Genomic DNA, 23,784 nt, shown 5'->3' on the forward strand with positions numbered 1-23,784 from the left:
ATATTTAACTAGTATAATTATATAATTTATTACAAATATTATATAAGAGGAAACTATAACGTACAATGTAGATTAAGCTTGCTACTGTGCTGCTAGCTGGGCCAAAAGACTATAACTACTGATGCTTATATGCATCTACAAGTAGTAGGTAGGCAATAAAGGAGACAGATGTTTAAATCGTCATGTGATAGAGTCCCGTAACTCACATTAAGAGAGTGCCAAGGCGGTCAAAGCAGCACACCGTATTCCAACACTCCCACTCTGGTTTGGGCTCCAAATTTATGTACGTTGCTAGTACAAATGAGACATCCAAATGAATGACACTGACAAATGAAAGATCTCAGTGAATGGACGTCAATACGTGTGACAATCGCATTGCCTACACTCCCTTGATGCCAAATACTGTCACCGAGTACAGGTGCTAAAACAAAATCCAATTCATCCATCAGCCACTCTGCACGCACGCCACCTCTGCAGGCAACAGCCAGAACCTCCGGGCTTTTCAGCAGCCTCCATGGACGGTAAGGCTCAGATGTACAAACTCAAACTTTCCCCTGTTATCATCCGTTACATTCTAGTTACGTCGAATTCCATCTCAATATTGCAAGCACAATATGCTATCCCTATGATGACCCTGCGAGAGTAACTGGGTTTCATGCGCCATGGACCCCCTCTCAATAATCGCGAGCGGTCTCACGCTCCTCACAGCAGTAGCAGCTGTAGCGGAGAAAACCGCGAGTCTGAAAAGCGCAGACAAAGCACTACAAACCGTGCTTGAAGATCTATCTGATTTCCGGATGCTTGTTCAGCAAGTCAACATCTTGGTCGATCAATACCAGGCTGAGATACCAGAACAACAGCGATCTGATTTAGCTTTGCTTTTGGAGAGGGCGAAGGGGAGGTTGGGGGATTTGAACGATGCTTTGCAGGGCGCGACACAAGATGGAGGGAAGGGGATAATGAGAGCGAAGAAATTGCAATGGACGAGGCGGGCGAGCCACATTGCTAAGTTGCAGGAGGAATTGAAGGACCTGAAGCCGACACTGAGTACCTTACTAAACAGCATTTCTACGTGAGTAATCCCAAATATCTAGCGAAATCTGGTATTCTGAATGTAACCCCGACTTTTATTTAGGTCGTGTTCTTTGCGACTGCAAGCTGCAGTGAGGGAAGTATCTCAACATACGTCCAATTCCCAAAATACCCGCGTTTTATTCGAAGATCAGGCAATGCAAAAGCTTGCGAGACAAGAAGATGCGATGGATCGGATGCTCTCGAGCTTTAAACTCTTGGAACTCTCAATCCTGCCAAGGACCAATCCACGTCGATTAGAGAGTGGATACAATGCATTAGCTGGTCAAAGTTGTTCGAGATGCACTCTCGTCCGCAGCAAGGTCGGCCACCATTCGATCAAAGATTACACATAACTCATGTGGTATAGGGAATCAGTCAAGCGTGTTTATCTTGCAGCAAAATTGCGATAGGTATGAGGTACAAGAAACAACCTGATTTTCGCGTCAACTTCCTGGACAAAAAACTGCTTCTCCCAGGTGAGGTCATATACTTCCTAACACTAATCATCTCTGTCGAGCTTACGGTTAACTTAGGCGACCATCTCGGTCGGAGAAGCTACGCCTATCTAGATACGATGGTGTCGTCTTGGTACGCAGACACCGTCACCATCTTCATCAAAGTGTCTCGAGCACACGAAAGCCCCAACCTTGAACTTCGCGTGCGTGAATTCAGACCCTCGGAACAATTTCAACCCTACATATCCTCCAGAGTCTTTATTGATATGATCGGATTACTTCCTCCTCGGACTGTCCGTACACGACCTTACGCCATTCCTTACACACATTATGTTGAGTGTGGCAGACTCGAGATGTGGGCTAGAGCGAGTCTGAGATGGAAACTGGAGCAGAACAAGGACAGACCAGGAAGAACGCTTCTGTCGACTCTTAGCTTGCAGGGACAGGAGGTCTTTGCAAATGTAAGTTGCTCCGCCCGCATTTCTAGTCTTCCTCGCCTTTCGGCTTACGATTTCTAGCACAAATTCATAAATGCTGCGTTTACGTTTGCGGCATTAACCCTGGTTTGGACAAGTCATATCTTCGCTACTGGAAATACTGCAGAAAGTGCGGTCGAGAGACATAAGTCGGCATCGCCTTCTTCCAAACCCCTTAACCATCACAATTCCCAACGACACAACCGACCACACAGCGGTGAATCTCCAAAACGCTCTACCGCCTCCAGATATCTCAACTTTGCAGACGACCATTACGATGGCATATCAACTTGCCCCGCGGCAATAAGCTGCCAGCTCTCACTTCTCTGCCTAGAGAGAGCCCGGGAAATTGAACACGACCTCCTTGCCGATCTGCAAACCCTAATTTTCGGTCAGAATCACAGTGTCAGCGAGACAGAGAGGCTGTTCATTGCGTATATTTCATTGGCTTTGATGATGGATGCTTATGAGAAGTACCTGACTGCATTCGAGGGAGTCGAAGAGCAGTTCCAACGATGCCTGCATTTGGTCGAATCCCTCACCTCCGAATTAGGCCATTTATTGAGGGGAGCGACGATGGTGTATTTCTTGCAGACAGTTAGCGGTGAGGATGTGGAAGGCACTGCTTTGGCGAAGTTGGGGAGTGAGATGAGAATGAAGCTACTAGATGATGATAATCGTATGCTCTTGTCCCTCTGCTTAAAATATTAGATCTACGCAATGACAAACTAACTACTTTCCAGGAGAGTTCTTTGCAAGGCACAGTTGGGCCGCCTCTCAAAGCCGCGACTTCCGCGACAACGGATTTATATTTCAATGCCTACTTCATGGGTTTGGTTAGACCTTTATGTTAACAGACTTAACAGTTAGTTTCAACAGTAGAAGGTAAACAAATATAACATTATACATACCAACAGAGTTGCACCTTTGCACATAGGAGAGGCGATATGATGTTTTGAACGGTTCCGAGGAGCCAAATGTACTGGAATCGGTTTGGTTGCCTCTGGATATAGAACGTGGGTAACGGGAGATACTCCAAGCATTAAGTGTTCTCTATTTATTTATTTTATTACAGAAAAGCATTACAATCTAAAGTAAGAAGATGGAAAACATTGAGCCGCAAGGTCCATGACTTGGTCTCCACATGATACATCCAGCCCTCCGCCAGCACCTTCCTCAAAATATGCACACTTCGCAAGACCGATAATATCTTTAGCATTACGTTATGAAGCTTGAACAACGCCAAAGCTTTTAGCGAATCAAGGAGTCGGAGATAGCCTGGGACATAGAGCGAGGCGTGGCTGAGAAAGACTTCAGTATAGCTTTGGTCTGGATCAAAATGCTCAGCTGGATAATGTAATTCAAAATAGATTGCAAGATAGATCTCCTTCTAGATGGTCATATATTCGATCGTATATGGCGCTTTGGTTCTTCTGTATCATCACCCAACTTTATCATCGCCCTCATAATTCCACCTATCTCCCCAGCCCAATAGGCCCCAGCCCCGGTAATCGCAATAAACAAGAATCATAACCATCCTGGCACTGCGATCACAAACCAAACAACTCATCGCCACCTCCTCATGCTGAATTGCTCCGTACAGTTATATAATTCGTTTCTGACACAATCTCCGGAGATCGAGAGGCCAGAGGATGTGCGGGAGCCGCAGTAGCAACCGGAGTTTCGGCGTTCTTGGAGATTGAAAGAGAGAGCGGAGGAGTCGGCGAGCGGTGTTGGCGAGGAGAGAATGTCGGGAAGGACAGCTATATCGCCTCAAAAGCTGTGTTCAGAAACTCAACAACACCCTCAGCAGTCTTTCTCTCACTCTCATCCTCCCCACTCGCCTCCTCCACCTTGCCAATCATTTCCACATCATCCATTTCCAACACTTCCAGAAAGAAAGCAACATTAACCAAAAACATCGGCCAGTGCAGATTTTTCTGAATATCACCCATATCATTCCGATCCTCACTCAACGTCCACCAATCCATCATTGATTGAATACTGAAGATATACACATTTCCAAGTGGAATGCCTTTTCCGAATTCTGAGTGCGTAAGCACCCATTCAGGCTGTCGCATGATTGCTCGAGCAAGCAGAGCTGTCGGGGATGCAAGATCTGAAGGCGAGGCTTGAAATGCGATGCAAAGGTACGCGTTGGGGAAGCCGATGCCTTCAGATAAGAGGATGCCGCCAGAGAAGGAGGCCAGAATGGCGCGTTGAGTAGGGCTTTGTCCCGAGTGGGAAATATTCAAGGACATTCCTGTGAGCTTTTTGAGATGTCCGCGGAGTTGAGAGTCCTTGAGCATGAGCTTTGCTGTTTGGAAGGCCACCCTTTCCCCAGTGGTTGGAGGCTGGCTGTAGCTTCGTGGCGAGTATGCTCTCGTGTCAAGTATGCGACTCGTCTCTCTCGGCTGATTAGTGACTAGCCTTGAAGTCTGTGTGCGAATCACTCCGGTTGACATGCATCGTTTATCGACTTTGACTCCTTCCATAACCTTGAACCTACTTTGCCGGTTATTTGAAACTGACCTTGCGAAAGAAGCTAACAAGCAAATGCCGAGCTCACCAACGCTTGCCCACCATTTCATGGCTCGAAGACCTAAGTAGTGACTGATGAAAGCCAGCACAAGAATTACGGCGACACCAGATGCAACAATCCGTTCATGTTGGGTGGATGGTTTGATCCACACAGCTTCGAGATTTTGATGGTGCGAGGAGCTCGAGACAAAATTGCTGCCAGTGGTGTCCATTGAGTCTGTATTCTTGACTGAGACGACCATCCCTTCATTCCAGCGAGTAGGGGTCTGCGGTTTGCCAGTATCAAGTTTGATGCACACACATGAGCGATGAATGAGGATGGCTGCACAAGTGACACTGAAGACGATGCCAATGTACCCAATCATCACGAGAATCCAGCCAGTTGATATTGTCCAGGAAAGGCTCCAAAGCTCCACAACATGTATTGTTAGAATACCCACCAGGGAGAGTAAACCAATTGTGATTGAAGATCTGCTTGAGACGGGAGTGCTTGTCGTGAATTCAGAGACCGCATCGAAGGTGCTCATGAAGGTGAAGTTCCAGAATGGCGCGGCGATCTTTTCGTCTTCCTTAGAGATAGTAGGCGCCACCTCAAGGACCGAAATTTCGACGGAATCCCTTTGACTGCCCTTTTTGGGATTGCCTTTGGGAACTAGAGTCCATTCGCTTCTTTGGTGCAGAGCTTGGATCGTATCCTCAATCGGGCTTGAAAAGTTGGTTACGGCGGCCATCTCTTCCTTCTCCACTTCGTAGAGGAACGCAGCCTTCAAAGCCTGTCGAAACTCAAATGCCTCATCGGAAACTCCAACGGCCTCGGCTACAGTCTTCAAAACAGCTTCTACGGTCTCCCTTCCCACCTCCTTACTCGTGATATGCATCACCCACTCCACACCCACAACTCCATCCGGAACACCCCTCCTACACCTCTCCCCCTCAAACGCCTCACAAGCTCTAACCCTCTCCAACGCACTTCGCTCCACCCCTCTCTCCCTCCCCTCTAAAATTGCAACTCCCACCAACCTAGTCACCGGCTCTCCTCCCGCCGTCCTAACAACCCACCCACCACTCAAATGCGCGCTCACGCCCCCACAATTAACCCTACACACCTCCAACCCCACCACATTCCTGGCCTCAAGTTCATATCCGATCCAAGATCTTAGTTCTTTAACCCCGCAGAAACGTATCAGGCACGTGACGATAGATAATAAGCCGAGAGGAGCGGAAGCGAGAGAAAAGGCTTGCGAGGGGGAACGGATGTTGCGGAGGACCTGCTTGGTGGTGCGTTCGCCGATTAGGAGGATTAGGGGGGAGATGGAAGAGAGGGTGGAGGACCATTCGTCGGTTGAGGGGTCTAAGGGGGACGTTGTGATGGGGATGCGTGGTTGGAGAATAGGGTTGAGTGGGGCGGCGCAGGCGAGGAGGGGGTAGGGGGTTAGTGGTAGGAGGAAATGGAGGAGGTTTGGCGGCATTGTGGTAATGGTTTGAAATATGAACGACTGGGGAAGTGGTTGGAGAATAAAGGAACAGTGGATTGGGGAAAATGTAAAACGACGCCCCCCCCACCCCCTTGGGTGTCGATTAGGGGCAGGACTAACCTAAAGTAGAGGCGCTCGGACAGGAACACCAAAACTCTGGCTTTTTCTTTAATTTAATTCAATTTTATAAGGAATTAATATAATTTAATACATGTTTTATTTCATTATAGCGCTAATTAAGCGCTATTTAAATATGAACTTTTTATAAAATTTGGATTAGTAATAGCTTTTTAAATTAAAGAAGTTAAAACTTTCGTATTTTATAGCCTAAAGGTAAGCTTAAAAAAGCCTAGAAATTTAGCGAATAACTCCCTAAAACCAAATGTAAGAGCCCTATGAGCCCCTAATTTATAGGGCCTTATAGGGTTCAAAAACTGGAACCTAATTAATTAGTATATAAACTCCCTTAAATTAAAATTCTTTTTTAAGGGATCTTTTTATTATAAGTTAGGAAGCACGTTATTATAATACTAAGGTTATAATATGCTAGCTTATGCTTATATTAAAAAATATAACTTCAGATTTTTAAAGAGCTTAGGTATCCAATTATAAGTTTATCAACACCCCTGCCCCAATCGACACCCCTGGGAGAGCCGTCTCAGTAAGCACGCCCCCATAATTCGAGCCCTATTTTAGTGCTGTGCTGTGAAGGGGAAAATTAGCTTAAGCCTCGGCAAGCATTTCGCTTAATTATCGCGCTAAGGAGTATTTAGCCTTGCGTGCCTTGCTCCCAAGCTTCTACTATCCCCCCCCTTGAATACTTACAGTGGGTCCTGGGATAACACCACTCCTGCACTGACCAACTCAAGGGTGTATGGCCAATAGCGATTCTGGAGAGCACCTGATATTTCCTAGTTAGGGGTTATAAACGAGGTTTCAGGGTGGCGTTACTAAAGGACCCACTGTAAGTATTCAAGGGGGGGGATAGTACAAGCATCACGCTTTTGTTCTAGAAAATATCACAGTTCTAGAAATCTCTCTGTTGTTGCGTGAAGTGTGTTTTTACCCAGTCGATTGGTTGACCTGGTACATGGTTCATTTCTGCCTATTTGTCCTCTGGATCTCAGTGCTCTGCGTCGTTGCTATAATTTCCTAGCCGCATTTGTACAGAGCCTATTCTGCTCACTTCACCAGCTTGCCGACATAGACCTGCGTGGAGAAGTTAAGATATATTCTAATACGACAATATGTTTGAATAAATTGGGAGAGAAGTTCAAACTTGCAAAAAGAAGAGCCGGAAGTGTTAACAATCTCTCCGAATCACAGCTTCCGTTTTATAAGTGTTAAAATTGAAGACTTTGATAAACTATATCCTTATCCACCTTCAAGAACAGCCTCAACTACCCCACCTCTTCCCAATGCCCTTAGTGGTCTGAACTTGTCACCATCCGTGTGCCTTTGCAATCTTCCTTGAAACGATAACATCAGTTTGGAAAACTTTGATGTAAGCCTCGATCTCGCCCTTGACTCACCAGCGAAGAACCAGTCTCATCGTTTCCCTGAATTCTCGACATATTCCTGCTTATTGTAGGGCACAGGTTTGCCCTTCCTATCAAAAGCTTGGTCAAAAGCCTGGAGCTGTGCCTGCATGTTCTTTGTCGCTGACGAGATGCTTGTTTGTCCCCAGGAAGCAGGCGAACTGGATTTGAGATTCTCGTTTGCGAAGAAGTCTTCGAGCCGCTGGGTCAACAGCGCTTTGGCATCGAGTTTTGGATTTGAGGATACTTCGTGCTCGTCTTTTGTACTACAGGATCTGCCAATAGAAAGTTATTAGCTTGTAATTATGCGAACTGGGGACTTGCTTATGCTCTGCTCGCGAAGAACGAAAAAGGGATAAGCGGCAGATCGATTGAAGAAACGGCGAACAATGCTTATAGCCATCCACATACGCGAAGTTAGGTCCACGTGTTTCTTGCGTGGAGAAAGTTTGGTTGTGGGTCATGATGAGATATGCTTGAGACAAAAGTCGTAAAGTATAAGCACGTGATCAAAAACTCTGAGTTCAGGACTCAAGAAAATTTAGGGTGAAACATGAGAGAAAAGAAGGGAAGAGGAGGGCTGGGCTCAACTACTCTAAATACTTGTCTTCGGACCAAAAATGGCCAGGCTCAGAATTACGCCCCGAACCAAAATCATACCCGCATCAGAATCCTATCCTCACCAGATTCTGTCCAGAGGCTAAGCTTGAGAAGAGAGCCCGCAGCAAAGAATGATTCAAACCATCTCGGGTCACTACATCCATTGATCCAAAAGGATAGCCACACGGCTATTACCCATCCCATTTGTTATCACACCTCTGCCTTCTGCAGGCTTGCCAAAAGAGGTGCATATGCATCCAACTCGATTTCTGAGGACCAATAAAACCTCTTCTCTACCACCCGCACTCAACCAGTAAGAATTACAAATCACACACCATTTTAATTTTTAAGGCGATTGTTTCTGCAACCAACCAAATGACACACAATAGGGCAATAAAACCTCTTCTCTACCGCCCACACTTAACCAGTAAGAATTACAAATCACACACCATTTTAATTTTTAAGGCGATTGTTTCTGCCACCAACCAAATGACACACAATAGGAGGAAAGAAAGACTCTATTTCAAATTTGAAGTGAGCCTCTGACACTTGAATAGTTCCTACCCTTCAAGGCACAAGCTTACCAGGCAGCTGTGCCGGGACGATCCAAAATCTGACCAAACAGGAGTAGAGGGAGAGGCTAAGGAAAGGTGGGACGGTTCAGCGTAGAATCTTACAATGTCTATTTTCTGTAAACTAATGGATGAGAAAAAGGAGCGGATCCCTAGAAGCCTCAGCCGGTGTGCAATTCAGAGAGGAAGAATCATGTGACAATCTTGATGGTCCAACTTCCGTTCGGGCCGTCCACCTGCTCTTCCGCCAGTATTGGGCAGCGTTCACAGCCGTTTCAAATATCTTCCGCCGCAATCTGCACCTTTTGAGTGCCATCTCTGATTACTCGGTGTGGTTGGCTTGAGGTTGGATCAGATTCTGGACAATCCAACCAGCTCTGAAACAGGGGATTGAATAGGCTGGCGCCGCATGGTGCGGCCTGTGGCTCACCAGATTTTGGATTCCACCACAAGCTTTAGATCTGACCAATTGAGGACCATGGATGTCGCCAATCAATCCCGCGGCTGCGCCCCCCCCTTGGGCAGGTTGAATCCAAAATCTGGTCTTGCCCGCGCGAGGCTCGACTCGCCCCTTCCTCCTTCATTTTCAATCCACGCTCGTCGATTTTGACTTAGATCGCACCTTTCTCTGCCATCAGTCGGCTTGCTTTGTATCTTCCCAAGCGCTCTACAGTGCACGATATAACTCTACCCAGTCCAGGCTGGAATCACGTGAGACACCTCGAATTGGCCTTGCACGCCCGAACTGTCAGTACGCAGCCTCAGACCTTGGGGCGCCGAATATTCCTTAAGTGCAGAAACCATCACGATTCATCTCTTCTCCATATCATTATATCACGCCCCTCTCATCTACAATGGACCAGGCGGCTGAGATTGTCTGGGGCACGTTCGAGGGCACACTTCGCACATTATATCTGGAGCAGGATTTGAGTCTCACGGAGGTCATGCACGAAATGGCAACCAAGCATCAATTCAACGCAACGTAAGTGTTCATGGTTGTTTTGTAATCCTCGGCATCGACGCTAAATCTGAGAAGTAAATCACAATATGAGCTTCAGTTTAAGAAGTGGCACTTTCGAAAGAATCGCACCGCAGGCGAATGGAAGATAGTAGCTCGCAAATTAGCAGAAAGGAAAAATAAGCATAAGGAGAGTGAGATAGTCCTGAATGGAAAACCGATCAATCCAAAAAAACTCAGGAAAGAGACTCTGCGCTATGGGTCCATGTCTACCTCAGTTCAAATTCATCCGCCAGGTAGGTAACTCCACGCATGTGTCAATTTTGGCTTCTCACGACAAGAAACAGACCCATCGCCGCCAACTCCTGAAGGCTTCATTATTCGTACGCCATCACCAAAGTTCACCACATCCATGTCAATACTCAACGTTCACCGACCAATAAATATCAACCCGGTATTAATGGATTGCCTTCCTTTCCATCAATTTATTTCTAGATTCAGCCACGCAGGTACGTGAGTTCCTTGATGCTAGATTCACAAAGGAATATTTCTTCTGTCCGACATTACAGTTTTAGTGTGATGGATCTTAACCACAGACGTAAGAGCCCTGCTGACATTCGTTCTAAAGGGAATCCCTTCTCATTCATCACCGAGAACGACGGGTCTAATTCAGTAGCTCTCTCTCAGGAATGTCAATTCAGCGTCCTCGGAGAGTTGACAGATATGGATGGTAGGAAGGTGACGGGACCTTTAAGTAATATTTCCAAAGCTCTCTTGCCTGAGAATATCTTTTTCAGCAGCCCGACAGCCGTAGATATGGCAATATCGCACCGACAATCGTCTTCAGACCTGCACTTTCTAAAGCTATCCATGTACCTGGCCTCAAATAACGTCTTCGGGCCGACTACAGATGTCAGTACGAAAGTCTATCAATGGGTAAAACACCACTTGAACGCCGGCCTGATGGAATATATTTTGTCAATTGGTGGACCTACAGTCGAGGCCCTCGCCGAGCATCTGTTTCGGCTTGCTCTCGACGCTGAGGATGTTCGCACCATCAACAAAATGATGAAGTTGGGTATCAATCCTAACGAACAAGTGTGCCGTACTGAGCGGGGCACTTTTACGCCACTTCTTCATGCGTGTGGCATGCAAAGCCTGAAGCTAGTCAAGGCATTAATAGGTGGAGGAGCGAAGGTTAATCACTCAGTGGGAAACGGAGATGCCGAATTGGTACTATTGTTTGCCCTGAAGTGCAGAGACGAAGATAACAAACTCAAGGCACTTGTAGACCCCGAGCTTGTGCAAATCCTGCTTAATGCTGGTGCTGTCATCAACCCTAGCTTAAGGATATCTCCTCTTGTCAGTGCCGCTGAGTGGGGACACGTTGAAGTTGTCGCCCTTCTTGTTTCTGCGGGCGCCGATGTGAATATCGTTGTACGCGATGGTGGTCCCACTTCAGCTCCGCTCATAACAGCTATAAAGTGCGGAAGTGATATCCCAAACCGAGACGTCATCAGCGTGGTTCATATTTTGCTCCTGGCTGGAGCAGATCCAAATGGAGTAGCCACAAGGCCCACAATCTACGGGGAAGTTGAAACACCATTGGGAGCCGCAATGCGTAGGGAAAGCATTGAATTAATTCAATTGCTTTTGGGCAATGGAGCTCGGGTCGATGAACAGTCATTCGTTGAAGCTGTACGTTGTTGCGATATTAATGTCGTGAAACTGTTGCTTAATTCCGGAGGCCAAGTCACAGAGTCAGCCATTGAATGTGCGGTTGGGGACAATTCTACGATGGTGTTTTTCCTCCTAGAGAACACAGACAAGAGAATTAAAGAAAGGTGCAAAACTGCTGCCTTGACTAAGAGCATCGAGTGCGGGGAAATGGCTCTGATTCAGGAGTTACGTGCATCTGGAGCCCAACTCGTCCAAAACTATAAGCTCAAGGTTGCCATTCGGCAAGTAATCAAAGCAGGGAATACTCCTGTTCTTCGCTTCCTTCTAGACGAAAAATCGGGATACCGATCCCTGTCTCTTGAATCACTCGATAGTGGGCTATGGACTGCTATAAATAATCATCGGAATGATATTGTGCAACTGCTTCTCGGGGCAGGCGCAGATGTCAATAGCACACACCGCGATCTAGACGAGAGTCCACTTTTAGAAGCAATAATCAAGAAAGATTCGAACCTGGCAAAGCAGCTTTTGGTTGCCGGTGCCGCAGTGAACGACCGATCTGGAATATATAATTTTGGAGATGGAAACTATTTTGCAACTAGGCCTATAACAACTGTTTTGCCTGCGGTAGTCGACTGGGGATATTATCCGCTAATTCAAGACATTATCAATGCAGGGGCTGAGGTCGACGCTCTAGAGCAAAATGGTAACAGAACCGCACTCTTCGTTGCTGTGGAGAAGAAAAACAAGGAGGCTATCAAATTGCTGATCGATGCCGGGGCTAATGTCAATGCATCTGAAGCTGTATTATCTGGACAAACAGCACTCCTGGCTGCATCTCGGAATAATGACCTACCGATGGTCCGATATCTTCTTGAGCTTGGTGCCGATTCAGACGAAGGGTCGCTCGCTGCTGGGATCACTGGTAGCGTCGAGTTGGTGCAAACACTTCTTGAAGCGCGTTTGCATCGGTGCAAACGATACTCAAGAGGCTACGGGTGTGGTGCTCTGCAACATGCCATCAAATTGAGGGATGCTGCAATGATCAAACATTTGCTTGCAAAAGGGATAGACGCAAACGCAATTTTCAACAGAAAGGTGGGGGACCATGTAGGGTCGAAGTATCCTTCCCCCAAAACCTCAGAAGGTCCATACCTCGAAACAGGGCAGTCTGCCCTGGGGTTCGCAATCATATCAGACAAGAGTGAAGACTCAGGGATTGTGAGATTACTCTTGCAATGTGGCGCAGATCCTAATAGCATCGTTGCAAGTGATCCTCACACAGCACTCTTAGCGGCTATACATGAGGGTAACTTGGGGCTAGTAAAGCTACTAATGGCAGCTGGAGCTGATGCAAACTCCAACCTTAGATTCGGCGTTAAGCATACTCCTTTACAACTTGCAGTCAAGAAAGGGAGGTTAGATATCGTGAATATACTCTTGGACAGTGGTGCCGACATCAACATGCCGCCGTTCGGCCGTTACGGCGCAACTGCACTTCAATTCGCTGCTATAGGTGGATATATCGGAATAGCGCAGCTCCTTATACAACGAGGAGCAGACGTTAATGCTCCGTCAGCAAGAATTGGCGGTAGAACTGCGCTTGAAGGTGCAGCGGAGCATGGCCGTATCGACATGCTGCAACTTCTTCTGAGTGCCGGTGCACAGATTACCGGAACCGGCATCGGGCAATATAACAGGGCGCGGGAGTTAGCGCTAGAAAATCGCCATCGTGCAGCTTTCAGGCTTCTTGAAAAGTATAGTGCGGGCATGTGGGAGAATCTTGTCGCCTGGGATGATATGTGGATGCATTTTGGTTCCCTTGAAGAAGGCCTTCCGTTTTAGATAGCAGCAACAGTCATAGAGTCGCAATGAGGTGAAATTCAAATTGGATATTTGGGAGTCATGCTCAAAATATGCAATATAAATTACAATACCCAATTTCCTTGATAAACACGTCCACTTGCAAGGAATGCATCGCGCACTCTTTAGCAAATTTGCTATCTTTTAGACTCTAGCTTCTAATCCAGCTCTTCTGTGTGATATATCAAGAGTGAAGAGGAATATTGTCGGGGCGATAGTGAATTTGTAGGGAGATAAAGATAAAGATCGAATACGATGTCTTAATATTAATGAATCAAAAGAGTTGAAGCGAACCGCTATTGAAATGCCAGAGGAAAATACTTGCGACTTGTGGGCTTCGCTCGTCGGTGTCGATGCAATTTGCTTATAAGTCGATTGATACCAAATAAAACCCCTTGGAAACTTGAGGTTTTGACATCTGTTTTCTAAGGGGTTTCATTCTATGCTTTAGGGGGTAGCTAAATCGACACTACTAATCCTAAATCGACTGCATTCACGCACCCGTTCTCCCTGCGCCCTAGTAGTAATGTGTAAGGAAAGGTGGGAAGGCCGGAGCCAAAGCTGGGCCGACTTGAATAAAGGCTGTGTATATCATGTGAGTCTAACTGTCAAGATTCTGGTAGTAGAATAGCATGATTAATATCGAAATATCGGCTACTCATTTCGGATTATTTGTTGTATATCCGGTTATCTTACATGAATCTTAATCCCCTTTTGCGGGCCCTGCAAGCCGTAGCGTACTTGACGTGTGGCCTCTTTACTTCCCCCCTCCTCTCCGTCTCTTACTTTCCCCCTCACCTCGCGCTCATCCATCCTTACCTCCTACTCATCCACGTCTACCCTAGTTGTGCTTTTCAGAATGTTAACTACTGGCGAGCGATTACAGAAACCACTAAAGACACCAGGTAATCAATATAGGCTCCACCTAATTAAAATAGTATTCACGCCTCCTAAATCTAAAGCAACTTCTATATTGTCCCGATGCAGGTATCATGTCGTGAAGCTGGGTTGGGACTGGAAGGGCAATTCAATCAAGAAATATAATCAGGTAACAAATTACAGTCGCCCTGAACGGGTTACGACAGCTAGTAGGCATTGTCTAGATTCCTATTATGATACAGAGAGGCGAGCTAAGCTCCGTCATAAACTGCAACCGTAATCTGCCCTCACGGCCGCTTGGCTGATGGCGAGTGATGGACGTTCTAGGAGGTTAGTTAGATTTGCATGGCGCTCACGAGATTTATTCTACTCTATGTCGTTGCGCCGCCTCGACCACCCAGAGCTCCAAGTGCCTGCATCTGCATTGCACTCATTTTGCCCCCGGGGATCGGCCTTCCTTTGCCTGAGGGCAAGCTCACGAACTTGATCTCGGTCAGGTATCTTAAATATCTGCCCACATTCTCTCTACTGATACCGTAGCCCGCACTCTCGTCGATCCCTGTCCAGTTCTCGGCGTCTGCTTTCAGAATCTTGACAGCATTCCTATCATCAAGCTCTGGAGCTCGAGTCGTAGCTGGCAGGTCGGTGACGCAGAAGTGATAGAGTGGCATTAGCGCGTGTTGTTCTTGATCTTTCTCTTGGCCACCTGCTGAGACGTGTCTTTCCAGTTGGTCCTTCCAAGAGTCGTAACTAACCTCTGGAACATTGTAACCGTAGTACTCGAGAAGCGACAGATACTCATTCATGCGTAAGCGCGGGTGGCCAGTGACGTGGACGACGTGTACGCCACCTGGAAGAGGATTGAGAGCAGCACCTACGACCACACGAGCAACATGATTAACCGGAACAGAGTTGACGGTGTTTATGATGCGTGGCCGGGCCGACAGTTGAATGCAGCCTTTCAGCATACGGATCAAGAAATCATCGGTATTGCAGACACCCGTGTCTGAGTCGCCTAGAATATACCCAGGTCGAATCACAGAGCCCAGAAGACCTCTCTTTCCAGCAGCACGAACAAGCTTCTCAGACACCCATTTCGTTTGGCCGTAGCCTGTGGTAAGACCAGTTCGACTGCCTAGCATGTCATCCTCTTCAGAAATGGCGTTTTGGCCAGTACTGATTTGTCGCTCTGAGAGTTTCACGTAGTGGTCAGTATCGAGTACACTTGTAGAACTGATGAATGCAAAGAGCTTGGGCTTTCCTTCGTTGCAGAGCTCCATAGCGTCAATGGTGGAGACGACATTTGAGGCCATCATATCCTGATATGTCTTGACCCAGTGGACTGTAGCACCATTGTGAATCACCACGTCAACTTCTTGAGATAAAGTCTGCCAGATGTGATGCTCAATGCCAAGATGTGGCTTGGATAGATCACCAACAACGCAGCTCAATCGCGTCAACCACTCGTCTTGCCATAGGCCGTACCCGACTAGTGAACGCCGTAGTCGATCGAGAGCAGCCTTTGAATCCCTAGCGCTTCGCACATGAGCAATAAGTCTAATGGCATGGCCAGTTCGATCCAGTATATCTTTGATAATATAGGCGCCCAAGAATCCAGTCGCTCCGGTGAGAAATATCGTCGGCTTAGCTGATACACGAATCGCCGCTGGGTCCGCTGTTCGATAGATGGTCGGTAGCCGTTTGAGAAGCTCGTCCAGGGATTGAGAGTATAAAGGATCCTCCTTTACTGCACCACCATCCTCGTTGACTCCATTTGTTAGTCCAAGTAGCCTGTCAATCCGCGCACTGAAACCAGCTAGACTTGGATTCTCGTAGAGTGTGTTTATGGATACATTTGCTCCAAACTCTCTGCGTATATCTAGTAGCATCTGCTGGGCCAAGAGACTGTGTCCGCCAAGATCGAAGAAATCATTCCGTGGTGTGATAGTCTTTGCGTTAAGCCCGGGTATGAAACCGGCCCATTTGGTTGCAACTGTTCGCTCGGTGTCTGTCAGTGACTCCCATCTCTTTAAGTCCTCGTCTGATGTCTCTTCTGTCTGTTCCACGATATCTGGAAAGGGGAGATTTGGCTTGTCAATCTTGCCATTCGGATTAAGCGGTAGCTTGTTGAGAGCAATGAAAATGGTCGGCACTGCATAGGTAGGTAAACGGAATTTCAGGTGGTCCCGTGCCTCTGTCTGCATCCGCCTGAACCTCTTGAAATAGACCTTTGTGGGACCAATGTCCGTTCCTTCATCTGCGACATCCTCCAGGCCCCGATCTTTGAGCCACTGGGGCCATCTTTTCATCTCTGGAACAATGTAGCTGACGAGTTTCGGTTCCTCGTTTCTGTCTCTCCGAACGAGTGTCTTGCAGTCTCTGATCAAAGGGTTCTGGCGTAAGTTGCTGTCGATATCATCAAGCTCGATTCGGAAGCCACGAATCTTGACTTGGTCGTCCACGCGTCCTGTGCACTCCACGTCACCAGACTCTAGGTACCTGCCTAGGTCACCTGTCCGATAAAGCCTATCTCGTGGTCCCTTATAGTACTTTCTCCACGGTTCATCCCTATTGTTCTTGTTGTCGGCTTCCACCCAGGCCTTATTGTCCACGAACCAATTCATAAGGAATTTCTGCTCGTTCAATTTATCATCTCCCTTGTAACCCTCGGCAAGACCTGCGGCACGGACGTAAATCTCTCCAAGTTCTCCAACCGTACATAGCTGGGTTCGATCTTCCCGATTCACAATAAGAAGCTGTACATTCTTCATCCCTTTCCCAGCTGGGATAGTATCTTTCAACTTATCCAAGAAGTTGGGATTCTTCGCGCGGCTCGGTATTTCAAAGAAGCTCACTGCTCGCTGCGTTTCCGTCGTGCCATACATGTTGACTATATTAGCATTGACCGCGAGATCCCGCAAAGCCCTGCAATCTCTGCTTGTGAGAACATCACCGACAAAGAAAGCCATCTCCAGAGATGGAAATTCCGCTGTTGCTCCACCGACAAGAATCTGACCCATGGCAGGCGTTAGATGTGTAACCGTCGGTTTATGCTCACGCATCCATTCTGCAAGCTTCTCATGCTGAATGTCTTCCTTCGAAGGAACTAGCAATTGCGCTCCCAGAAAAAGAGGTGTAAAGATATCTCGTTGGACCGGATCATGCGCAATACCGGACAAAAGAGTAAATCGGCTCTTTGAATTGAGCTGGAACCTCTCCGCCATCCAGCTAATGTACTTGGTTATACTGAAATGGCGACCTAGCACACCTTTGGGCCTTCCTTCGCTGCCGGAAGTAAATGAGAGTGTAGGCGCACTATCGGGGCCAACTTGTGTATTGGGCGGTGAAGAAGCCTTCGTTCTGGCCTGGGCAAAGATATCTTTACTGCCAAATTGCTCTCCGGACAGGATACCGTTATCACCAATCCGTAACGAAGGAACTTCAGCCTTGAGTTCTAGCTCTTCGTCAATATACTTTCGCACAAGTGGGGCCAGAGGTCCTGCTTCATCCATTGCCCTTGCAATATTGACGAGAGCACGGGGCTGGGCGACCTCAAGATAGATCTTCTGTCTCGCTGGTGGATAGGCTGGGTCGAGAATACTCAGTGTCGCCGAAGAAGCCTAGTGGAGAGAAAGTTAGCACATCAATCGGCAGGGGTAGAAGGATAGAGATTATAAAGGGCAAACATACCAATACGCCCATCATACCGACAACCAAGTCCACTGAGCGATGCGCCCAAATCATAACAACGTCTCCACTGCCGACGCCTGCATCGTGGAGATAGTGCGCCAAAACATTGGATGCTTCGTAGATCTGCTTGTAGGTAAATGTTCTCTCCGGAGCTTCTGACGACTTCGTCTCCGTCACACAGAGTCGATCGGGATGCTGCTTTGCGACCTCGCCGAAGTGCCATTGAATCGAACCGACATACCCGGACCAGTCGAGATCTATAGTGGGATCTGGCAATTGTGCCATTCTGGGAACTTGGAATATTAGAAGTGTGTCGGGAGCTCGATAAATCCTGGGTCAAAGGCTGACTGAAACTTTTTAATTTCCTGTGCGGGAATTTCAGCCGAGTCAGGGCGGATTTCGCTCACGTGCTCCAACCTTTCTTTTAGCCTAATCAAGGATAGCGCATGCAGGAATTCAGCGCTAGCAAGCTTTCTCTTTGCTGAATAATCGACTGATCAGGAGTCACTGGTGACCAAATGAACCGTGGAACTCGTCTCACATTTTGATATTCTTGACCCGTGTACAGCATTGCTGCTGTGCGCAATACGGGAGCACACAAAGCTTTGCATTACCCCTCTATTTCATTTGAGGATGTCTCTATCTGTTTTTGCCAGCAGGCATCGTGCAAGGTTTAGGCAACTATGGATTCAACAAGCCAGCCGTTTAGTCGAGAATCTCTCGTTATCTGGAGGGATGCGCGCATTTCTCAACAAGCACCCTGTAGAAAGCGTTTATGGGAAGCTCGAAAGTGGGGAGTTCTCCTTCCCTCTCGTGGATCTTGTTGTTAGCACATATGGAAATACAAGTAAAGTTCCCTCAAGATCGACACATTGATGTCGCTACCGTCTATCGAGAAAGAGAACTATGGAACCGTGTACATGATCATCACTCGGAATCGGAACGACAATTTTGTCTATATCGGTTCAACAAGTTGCTGGAAGGAAAGAAAATTCTGTTGGGCCGCGAGTCGCACGGTATTATGGCAAAGGAGGTAGCAGTCGAAGGCTCGCGCACTAATTTCAAGCTTCTGATGTCCCTGTACCTACCGCTAGCATCAAAATGCCTCGAGGAGCGCACAATACGGAAGGCGCGCTTTTAGTGTGCGAGAGTGTTTTCATAGGACTCTTCGACACACGTCCAGGAGAAGCCTTAAGCAACTGCCCCCTTTTCACGTATTACAAGGGAGGAAATCTACAATGGCCGCTTCATGATGGAGGATGGGTAAAGGAAGAGAATTGGCTCAAACGAGAAGGACAGGCGCTCCAGGCTCTTCAAGATTACTGGGTTGCGAGTAAAGATCCCCCGCCTCGATCTTGGCGCGAGTTCTGGATCCCAAGTATCGGGATTGAAGACGAAGATATGAGGATGGATCGGTGCAAAGGCCGACGTTCGTCCCTAAAGCGGCGTGCTACTTGTGGCACCGAGGAGAGACACGCCGTTGGGTTTCCAGCAGCAACAGAAGATCAAATTGAGGCCCGTCGAGCGAAGGAAAGACAGTATCGAGCCACCTGGACCCCAGGTTTCAAGGCGCTGATCAGAAAGCGGAAGCGTGAGAAGAGAGCGTCTCTAACCAAGGAGCAGAGGCAGGCGATGTCACGTGCTGCGCACAGGCATATATATAGCTTCTTCACCGCCTTTAGGGCACCATTTATTCATACATATATTTACACAAACACACCACATTCCACTTCCACAGCTTGTCCAGGCCGTGACAGGCGATTAACAAAAAGACGGTTGCGGCTTGGACAAAAGGAGAGCAAAGGCAACCGAAGAGCAGAAGGCAAAGGAGAGAGCGCAGAGAAACGTCTACTTACGAAAGAAGAATGCTGCCAAGGGTAATCAACAACGCGAGCGCAAAAGGCTCAAGTTCAGGCTGCGTTACCAGCGCGATAAAGACAAGGGCAGAACTCAGCGACAGGCGCGCCAACTAGCAGTGAAGAAGTAGTACGAGCACTCTGAGGGCCAGAATAACTAGTACTGTTGTGAAGCTGTGCCTATATGCAGGCAGTAACGACGAATGAGTGAACGGAAGAATCCTGCTGTAGCGCATCACGTCTTTGTATGGCTTGGCCTGGAGGAAAACGACAGTCTTTGGGTCCATTATTGATCGACGCCACCAGAGAAGATTTCCAGAAAGGATGCCTTGGATTGTTCGAGACCGTGTGCAAACATTGGTCGAAGGAAGCTTCCGACCCAAGCGACCTGACATACGGCCTCTTGGGTATAGCTGGCGAGGAGGAAAATCCGGACCGTTGAGATCAACTACTCAGAACACGTTGCGACGGTGTACACCCACTTTGCAAAGCAGGTTATTTAGAATCGGGATTCCTTGATATCGTGTTAGAAGTCAATAATGCTGGATAGAACATGGGTAGCCTGCCCTCGTGGGTACTGAATTGGTCAAAAGATACTCAAGGACATTTGCAATTACAGCCGCTGCGAAAGCCCGCCTATTGGAACGTAAGTGGACCAAAACGGGCTCAATCTTCATTCGCTGATGAAGGCAAAATCCTTTTAATGGACGAACTAAACATTGGTTGTGTCAGAACAGATGGTTATTACACGTCAATCCTAATATGGAAAAACTCTGTAACGGTTCGGAAAGGTGAGCAAGGCTGCTTTATCGGCATTACTGGGTGAGCTAAGGTGAGTGCAGTGGAGGCGAGGGTGGGCCTCAGGTGAGAACGAGTGAGTATGGGTGAGCATGGGTGAGCCCAGGCGAGAGCAAGCGGGGACCTGTTCCGATTCCTCGGCTACAGTTACTGCTATCCCAGCTATAATTAGACAATGGTGCAAGGATTTCCAAGGAGCCCAATTCGAACCCCGCTCGTGCAGTTGCACGTGAGCCAATTTTCAGCTCCGCAATTTACTACAAGGGGCCGCATAAGCAAGTGCAAATGCAAAGAGTAAAAGCCAGATTTTCCCACTTTAAGAGATTATATTGTGAACTAAGAGGTCCCCCCTCCCCCAGATTTTCCCACTTTAAGAGACCCCCCGGGGAACAAAGATGCGCAAGAGAAAGTTTTCTTTTAAATGAGGGCTTAGTTTGAAGAGCAAAGTGTTTATTTTGGGAGGAAAGCCCCCAAAGCCCCCCAAGGAAAGGAGGAAGTAGAAGAAGGCAAGAGGAGTCTTTAATCTTGGGGGAAGACCCCCCCCTCTTAGCTTTCTTTAAGTTTTTTAATCTTGCAAGTCATGTAATTGCGCTTCTTCGCAGTCACGTATGTGTTTTGCCACACCAGCCCACCGCGCGTAACTAAAACCCAGCTTCCGACAAGTCTAAATCAGGCTTTTAATAATAGATCAACCGTTTATCGAGCCTATCGGAGCCCACCCTGCTGAGGGTACTGGAGCTGAGATGCTGCTGTACCACCTCAGATTGCTGCAGCTCCAAGTATCTTAATAAGCTCGCCGCATGTCCGCAAATATAATGCCTACTATACGAATCCATCTTTACTTTTGAGATATCAACAACTAAGTAAACCATGGCAAGTGGGAAGAGTATATTCTTCAGTTTGTTCACCCTGCTGGGTCTTGTGAATGCCCACCAAACCTTCCCAGGGAGGATCTTGAACCGTGCTTCAGAGGTTGAACAAAGTTATGACTATGTCGTCGTTGGAGGAGGGCTGAGTGGGCTTGTTGTAGCAAATCGACTTTCTGAGAATCCTGGTAAGTGTTTCAACACACACTTGACGAATAGTGCCTGACTACTCAAGAAACGACAGTTCTCATCATTGAAGCTGGCGGGTTGTAAGTTATGTATTGCACTAATCTACAAGAGCAATCAGAATTGATTCCACTTAGCACCGAGAATGAAGATTGGATCACAATCCCCCTCTTGTCAAGTGCCAATGTTCCCGCTTTGGGCAATGGGCCTAGAGGAACGAAGTATGACTGGAACATGACCGGCATTCCTCAACCAGAGCTTGGCAATCGTTCAATTCAAACCCCAGCGGGGAAGGTCATCGGTGGTGGAACGGTTTTGAATGGAATGGTCTTCAACCGCGGGTCTAAAGCAGACTATGACCGTTGGGTGGCCCTTGGGAATCCCGGATGGGACTTCGAGAATTTGTTGCCGTATTTCAAGAAAGCCGAGAATTTCACGCCTCCTGATTCGAAGGTGGAAGAGGAAGGCTGGGACATCGAGTATGATCCCGCTTACCATGGTGAACATGGACATGTGCAATCAAGCTTTGCGCCTTTTGTTTGGCCCTCAACAAGTGAGTCCTTGCTCTAGATGTTGTGACACATTTGACAAAGATTAAAAGGAAACTACATTAATTCGATGAAAGAACTGCATGTACCAAACATCGAAGATGCGATGGGAGGAAATGCTGCCGGCGCATATTGGTTCACTCAGTCGGTAAATCCAAAGAATGAAACTCGATCCACTGCTCAGGGATTTTATGACCCAAGCAGGCCCAACTTGCATCTCTTGATTGGCAACAGAGTCACAAGAATCATAATAGATTCCGGAAAGGTCAAGGGCGTAGAGTTTTCAGCTGAAGAAAATGCTGCGAGGAGCACTGTCCAAGTTTTGAAGGAAGTCGTTCTGTCAGCTGGGACTTTGCACACGCCCCAATTACTCCAGCTCTCTGGCATCGGCGACAAAATACATCTTTCGAGCTTAGGAATTGAAACAGTCGTTGACCTTCCAGGTGTTGGATCGAATTACCATGACCATATACTGCTGTATACTGGCCAGATAGGCAAGTGACTCTTGATGCTTGATGGACCTGTTGCTGATCCGGTTGTGATAGTGAATATCACACCTAACATCGGAAACTTCAGCAATCAAACATGGACCTCAGAACAGCTTGCATTGTACGAATCAAAAAAGGAAGGGCCGTACACCACTCTCGGAGGCAACTTTTTCGCCTTCCTCCCGGTCGGAACATTCTCGAATAAGACTGCACTACTCTCAGCTGCCGTAGCTCAATCAAAGTCGCAATACCTGTCATCAAATACCCCAGCTACAGTGCGAGCAGGTTACGAAACTCAATTCGCTCTTCTCGAAAAAGATATCACATCACCATCGACGGCATATTTGGAATTCATCTTCGCTGACACAGCAATAATTCCAGCTCTGCACCAACCCTTCAGCCGCGGCACTGTCTCCATTAAAAGTACTTCTCCCTTCGATAGTCCAGTCATTGACCCACGTTATCTGAGCAATCCCCTTGATCTTGCCCTTTTTGTCGCAGGTTTCGAATATGCGCGGGCGATCAGGAAAACCAATGCCATGCAGACAATCAACGTGATCGAAACATATCCGGGAGCTTCAGTGACGACAAATCAACAAATTGAAGAGTTTGTGAGAGCCGGTGTGGATACTGAACATCATCATGCTGGGACGGCTTCTATGTTACCGCAAGAACTGGGTGGGGTAGTTGATCCCGAACTCAGGGTATATGGCGTAGAGGGCTTAAGGATTGTGGATGCAAGCATCGTACCCATGCTTCCAGCTGCTCACTTGCAAGCTACTTTGTATGGAATTGCTGAGAAGGTAGGTCCTAGACACTATGCACTGCGTATTGGCTGACTTCAAGCTAGGCAGCGGATTTGATCAAGAACAGTTACTCACGATAGGATGCTTTCCTTTAGAAAATGAATGCGGAATACAGAACGCACAGTGGTAACGACTCGAGATTCAAAATTCGACTGCACGTGCTTTTAATCAGCCCTTCTGAGATGTGAGAAGCTGCTTGAGGATGAGGTCCACTCCAAAACAAGCTGGGATACTTTAGTCAACGCCGAAATGAGACCCTAGCGCCTGGCTCGCGAGCGTTGTAATTGCTTTAGTGTCAATCAAATTCATTTTGCAGCCCTTGTATTCTATCATGCATTTGAGTAACCATTTCCCAATATTTTGAAAGTTAAGATTTCCCGTATAGCCTCTGCCGCTGCAAGAACACCCGGTTGGCATGGCTCTTGATGTATTGGC

At 47.4% G+C, this 23,784-nt stretch overlaps 7 protein-coding genes across 7 annotated transcripts; 5 read left to right on the plus strand and 2 right to left on the minus strand.

Annotated features, from left to right (window-relative positions):
* Positions 1 to 541: 541 nt before the first annotated feature.
* Positions 542 to 3,045, plus strand: K444DRAFT_606953 (uncharacterized protein). The gene is made up of 6 exons (XM_024879081.1): positions 542 to 1,072; positions 1,136 to 1,394; positions 1,442 to 1,550; positions 1,608 to 1,990; positions 2,048 to 2,684; positions 2,749 to 3,045. Exons 1-6 carry the CDS (start codon positions 663 to 665, stop codon positions 2,844 to 2,846), a joined length of 1,896 nt encoding a protein of 631 aa, XP_024743539.1. The 5' UTR covers positions 542 to 662; the 3' UTR covers positions 2,847 to 3,045.
* A 226-nt stretch (positions 3,046 to 3,271) lies between these two features.
* On the minus strand, positions 3,272 to 6,040 carry K444DRAFT_606954 (uncharacterized protein). The gene has a single exon (XM_024879082.1). The coding sequence runs from the start codon at positions 6,013 to 6,015 to the stop codon at positions 3,769 to 3,771; it is 2,247 nt and encodes a 748-aa protein (XP_024743540.1). The 5' UTR covers positions 6,016 to 6,040; the 3' UTR covers positions 3,272 to 3,768.
* Positions 6,041 to 9,330: 3,290 nt separating this feature from the next.
* On the plus strand, positions 9,331 to 11,774 carry K444DRAFT_579959 (ankyrin; the record flags this gene model as incomplete). Its single annotated transcript, XM_024877685.1, has 4 exons — positions 9,331 to 9,713; positions 9,768 to 9,985; positions 10,037 to 10,198; positions 10,318 to 11,774. Coding segments are annotated over exons 1-4 (1,965 nt in total), but the record flags the coding sequence as incomplete, so codon positions are not given.
* An 813-nt stretch (positions 11,775 to 12,587) lies between these two features.
* K444DRAFT_551777 (ankyrin) lies at positions 12,588 to 13,159 on the plus strand (the record flags this gene model as incomplete). The annotated part of the gene is made up of 1 exon (XM_024876560.1): positions 12,588 to 13,159. A coding segment is annotated over exon 1 (453 nt), but the record flags the coding sequence as incomplete, so codon positions are not given.
* A 1,118-nt stretch (positions 13,160 to 14,277) lies between these two features.
* On the minus strand, positions 14,278 to 18,143 carry K444DRAFT_551778 (L-aminoadipate-semialdehyde dehydrogenase large subunit). Its single transcript, XM_024876561.1, has 2 exons — positions 17,802 to 18,143; positions 14,278 to 17,731 (listed from the first exon to the last, which is right to left on the minus strand). Exons 1-2 carry the CDS (start codon positions 18,084 to 18,086, stop codon positions 14,483 to 14,485), a joined length of 3,534 nt encoding a protein of 1,177 aa, XP_024743543.1. The 5' UTR covers positions 18,087 to 18,143; the 3' UTR covers positions 14,278 to 14,482.
* A 759-nt stretch (positions 18,144 to 18,902) lies between these two features.
* K444DRAFT_624129 (uncharacterized protein) lies at positions 18,903 to 20,099 on the plus strand (the record flags this gene model as incomplete). The annotated part of the gene is made up of 3 exons (XM_024882357.1): positions 18,903 to 19,392; positions 19,601 to 19,787; positions 19,889 to 20,099. 3 exons carry the CDS (start codon positions 18,903 to 18,905, stop codon positions 20,097 to 20,099), a joined length of 888 nt encoding a protein of 295 aa, XP_024743544.1.
* Positions 20,100 to 21,325: 1,226 nt separating this feature from the next.
* Positions 21,326 to 23,512, plus strand: K444DRAFT_579966 (GMC oxidoreductase; the record flags this gene model as incomplete). The annotated part of the gene is made up of 6 exons (XM_024877686.1): positions 21,326 to 21,509; positions 21,557 to 21,590; positions 21,645 to 22,060; positions 22,109 to 22,553; positions 22,632 to 23,346; positions 23,394 to 23,512. 6 exons carry the CDS (start codon positions 21,326 to 21,328, stop codon positions 23,427 to 23,429), a joined length of 1,830 nt encoding a protein of 609 aa, XP_024743545.1. The 3' UTR covers positions 23,430 to 23,512.
* Between the last annotated feature and the right edge of the window lie 272 nt (positions 23,513 to 23,784).

The sequence above is a fragment of the Hyaloscypha bicolor genome (assembly GCF_002865645.1).
Source record: "Hyaloscypha bicolor E unplaced genomic scaffold K444scaffold_13, whole genome shotgun sequence".
NCBI classification, from domain to species: domain Eukaryota; kingdom Fungi; phylum Ascomycota; class Leotiomycetes; order Helotiales; family Hyaloscyphaceae; genus Hyaloscypha; species Hyaloscypha bicolor.

Excerpts from the sequence above, each read along its gene's own strand:
- K444DRAFT_606954 (XM_024879082.1), bottom strand. The coding sequence starts at position 6,015 with ATGCCGCCAAACCTCCTCCATTTCCTCCTACCACTAACCCCCTACCCC.
- K444DRAFT_606953 (XM_024879081.1), top strand. The coding sequence starts at position 663 with ATGGACCCCCTCTCAATAATCGCGAGCGGTCTCACGCTCCTCACAGCA. Across the intron at positions 1,395-1,441 it reads GCACTCTCGTCCGCAGCAAG|GGAATCAGTCAAGCGTGTTT; the intron begins GTCGGCCACCAT and ends CATGTGGTATAG. Across the intron at positions 1,551-1,607 it reads CAAAAAACTGCTTCTCCCAG|GCGACCATCTCGGTCGGAGA; the intron begins GTGAGGTCATAT and ends CGGTTAACTTAG.
- K444DRAFT_551778 (XM_024876561.1), bottom strand. The coding sequence starts at position 18,086 with ATGGCACAATTGCCAGATCCCACTATAGATCTCGACTGGTCCGGGTAT. Across the intron at positions 17,732-17,801 it reads TCGGTATGATGGGCGTATTG|GCTTCTTCGGCGACACTGAG; the intron begins GTATGTTTGCCC and ends TCTCTCCACTAG.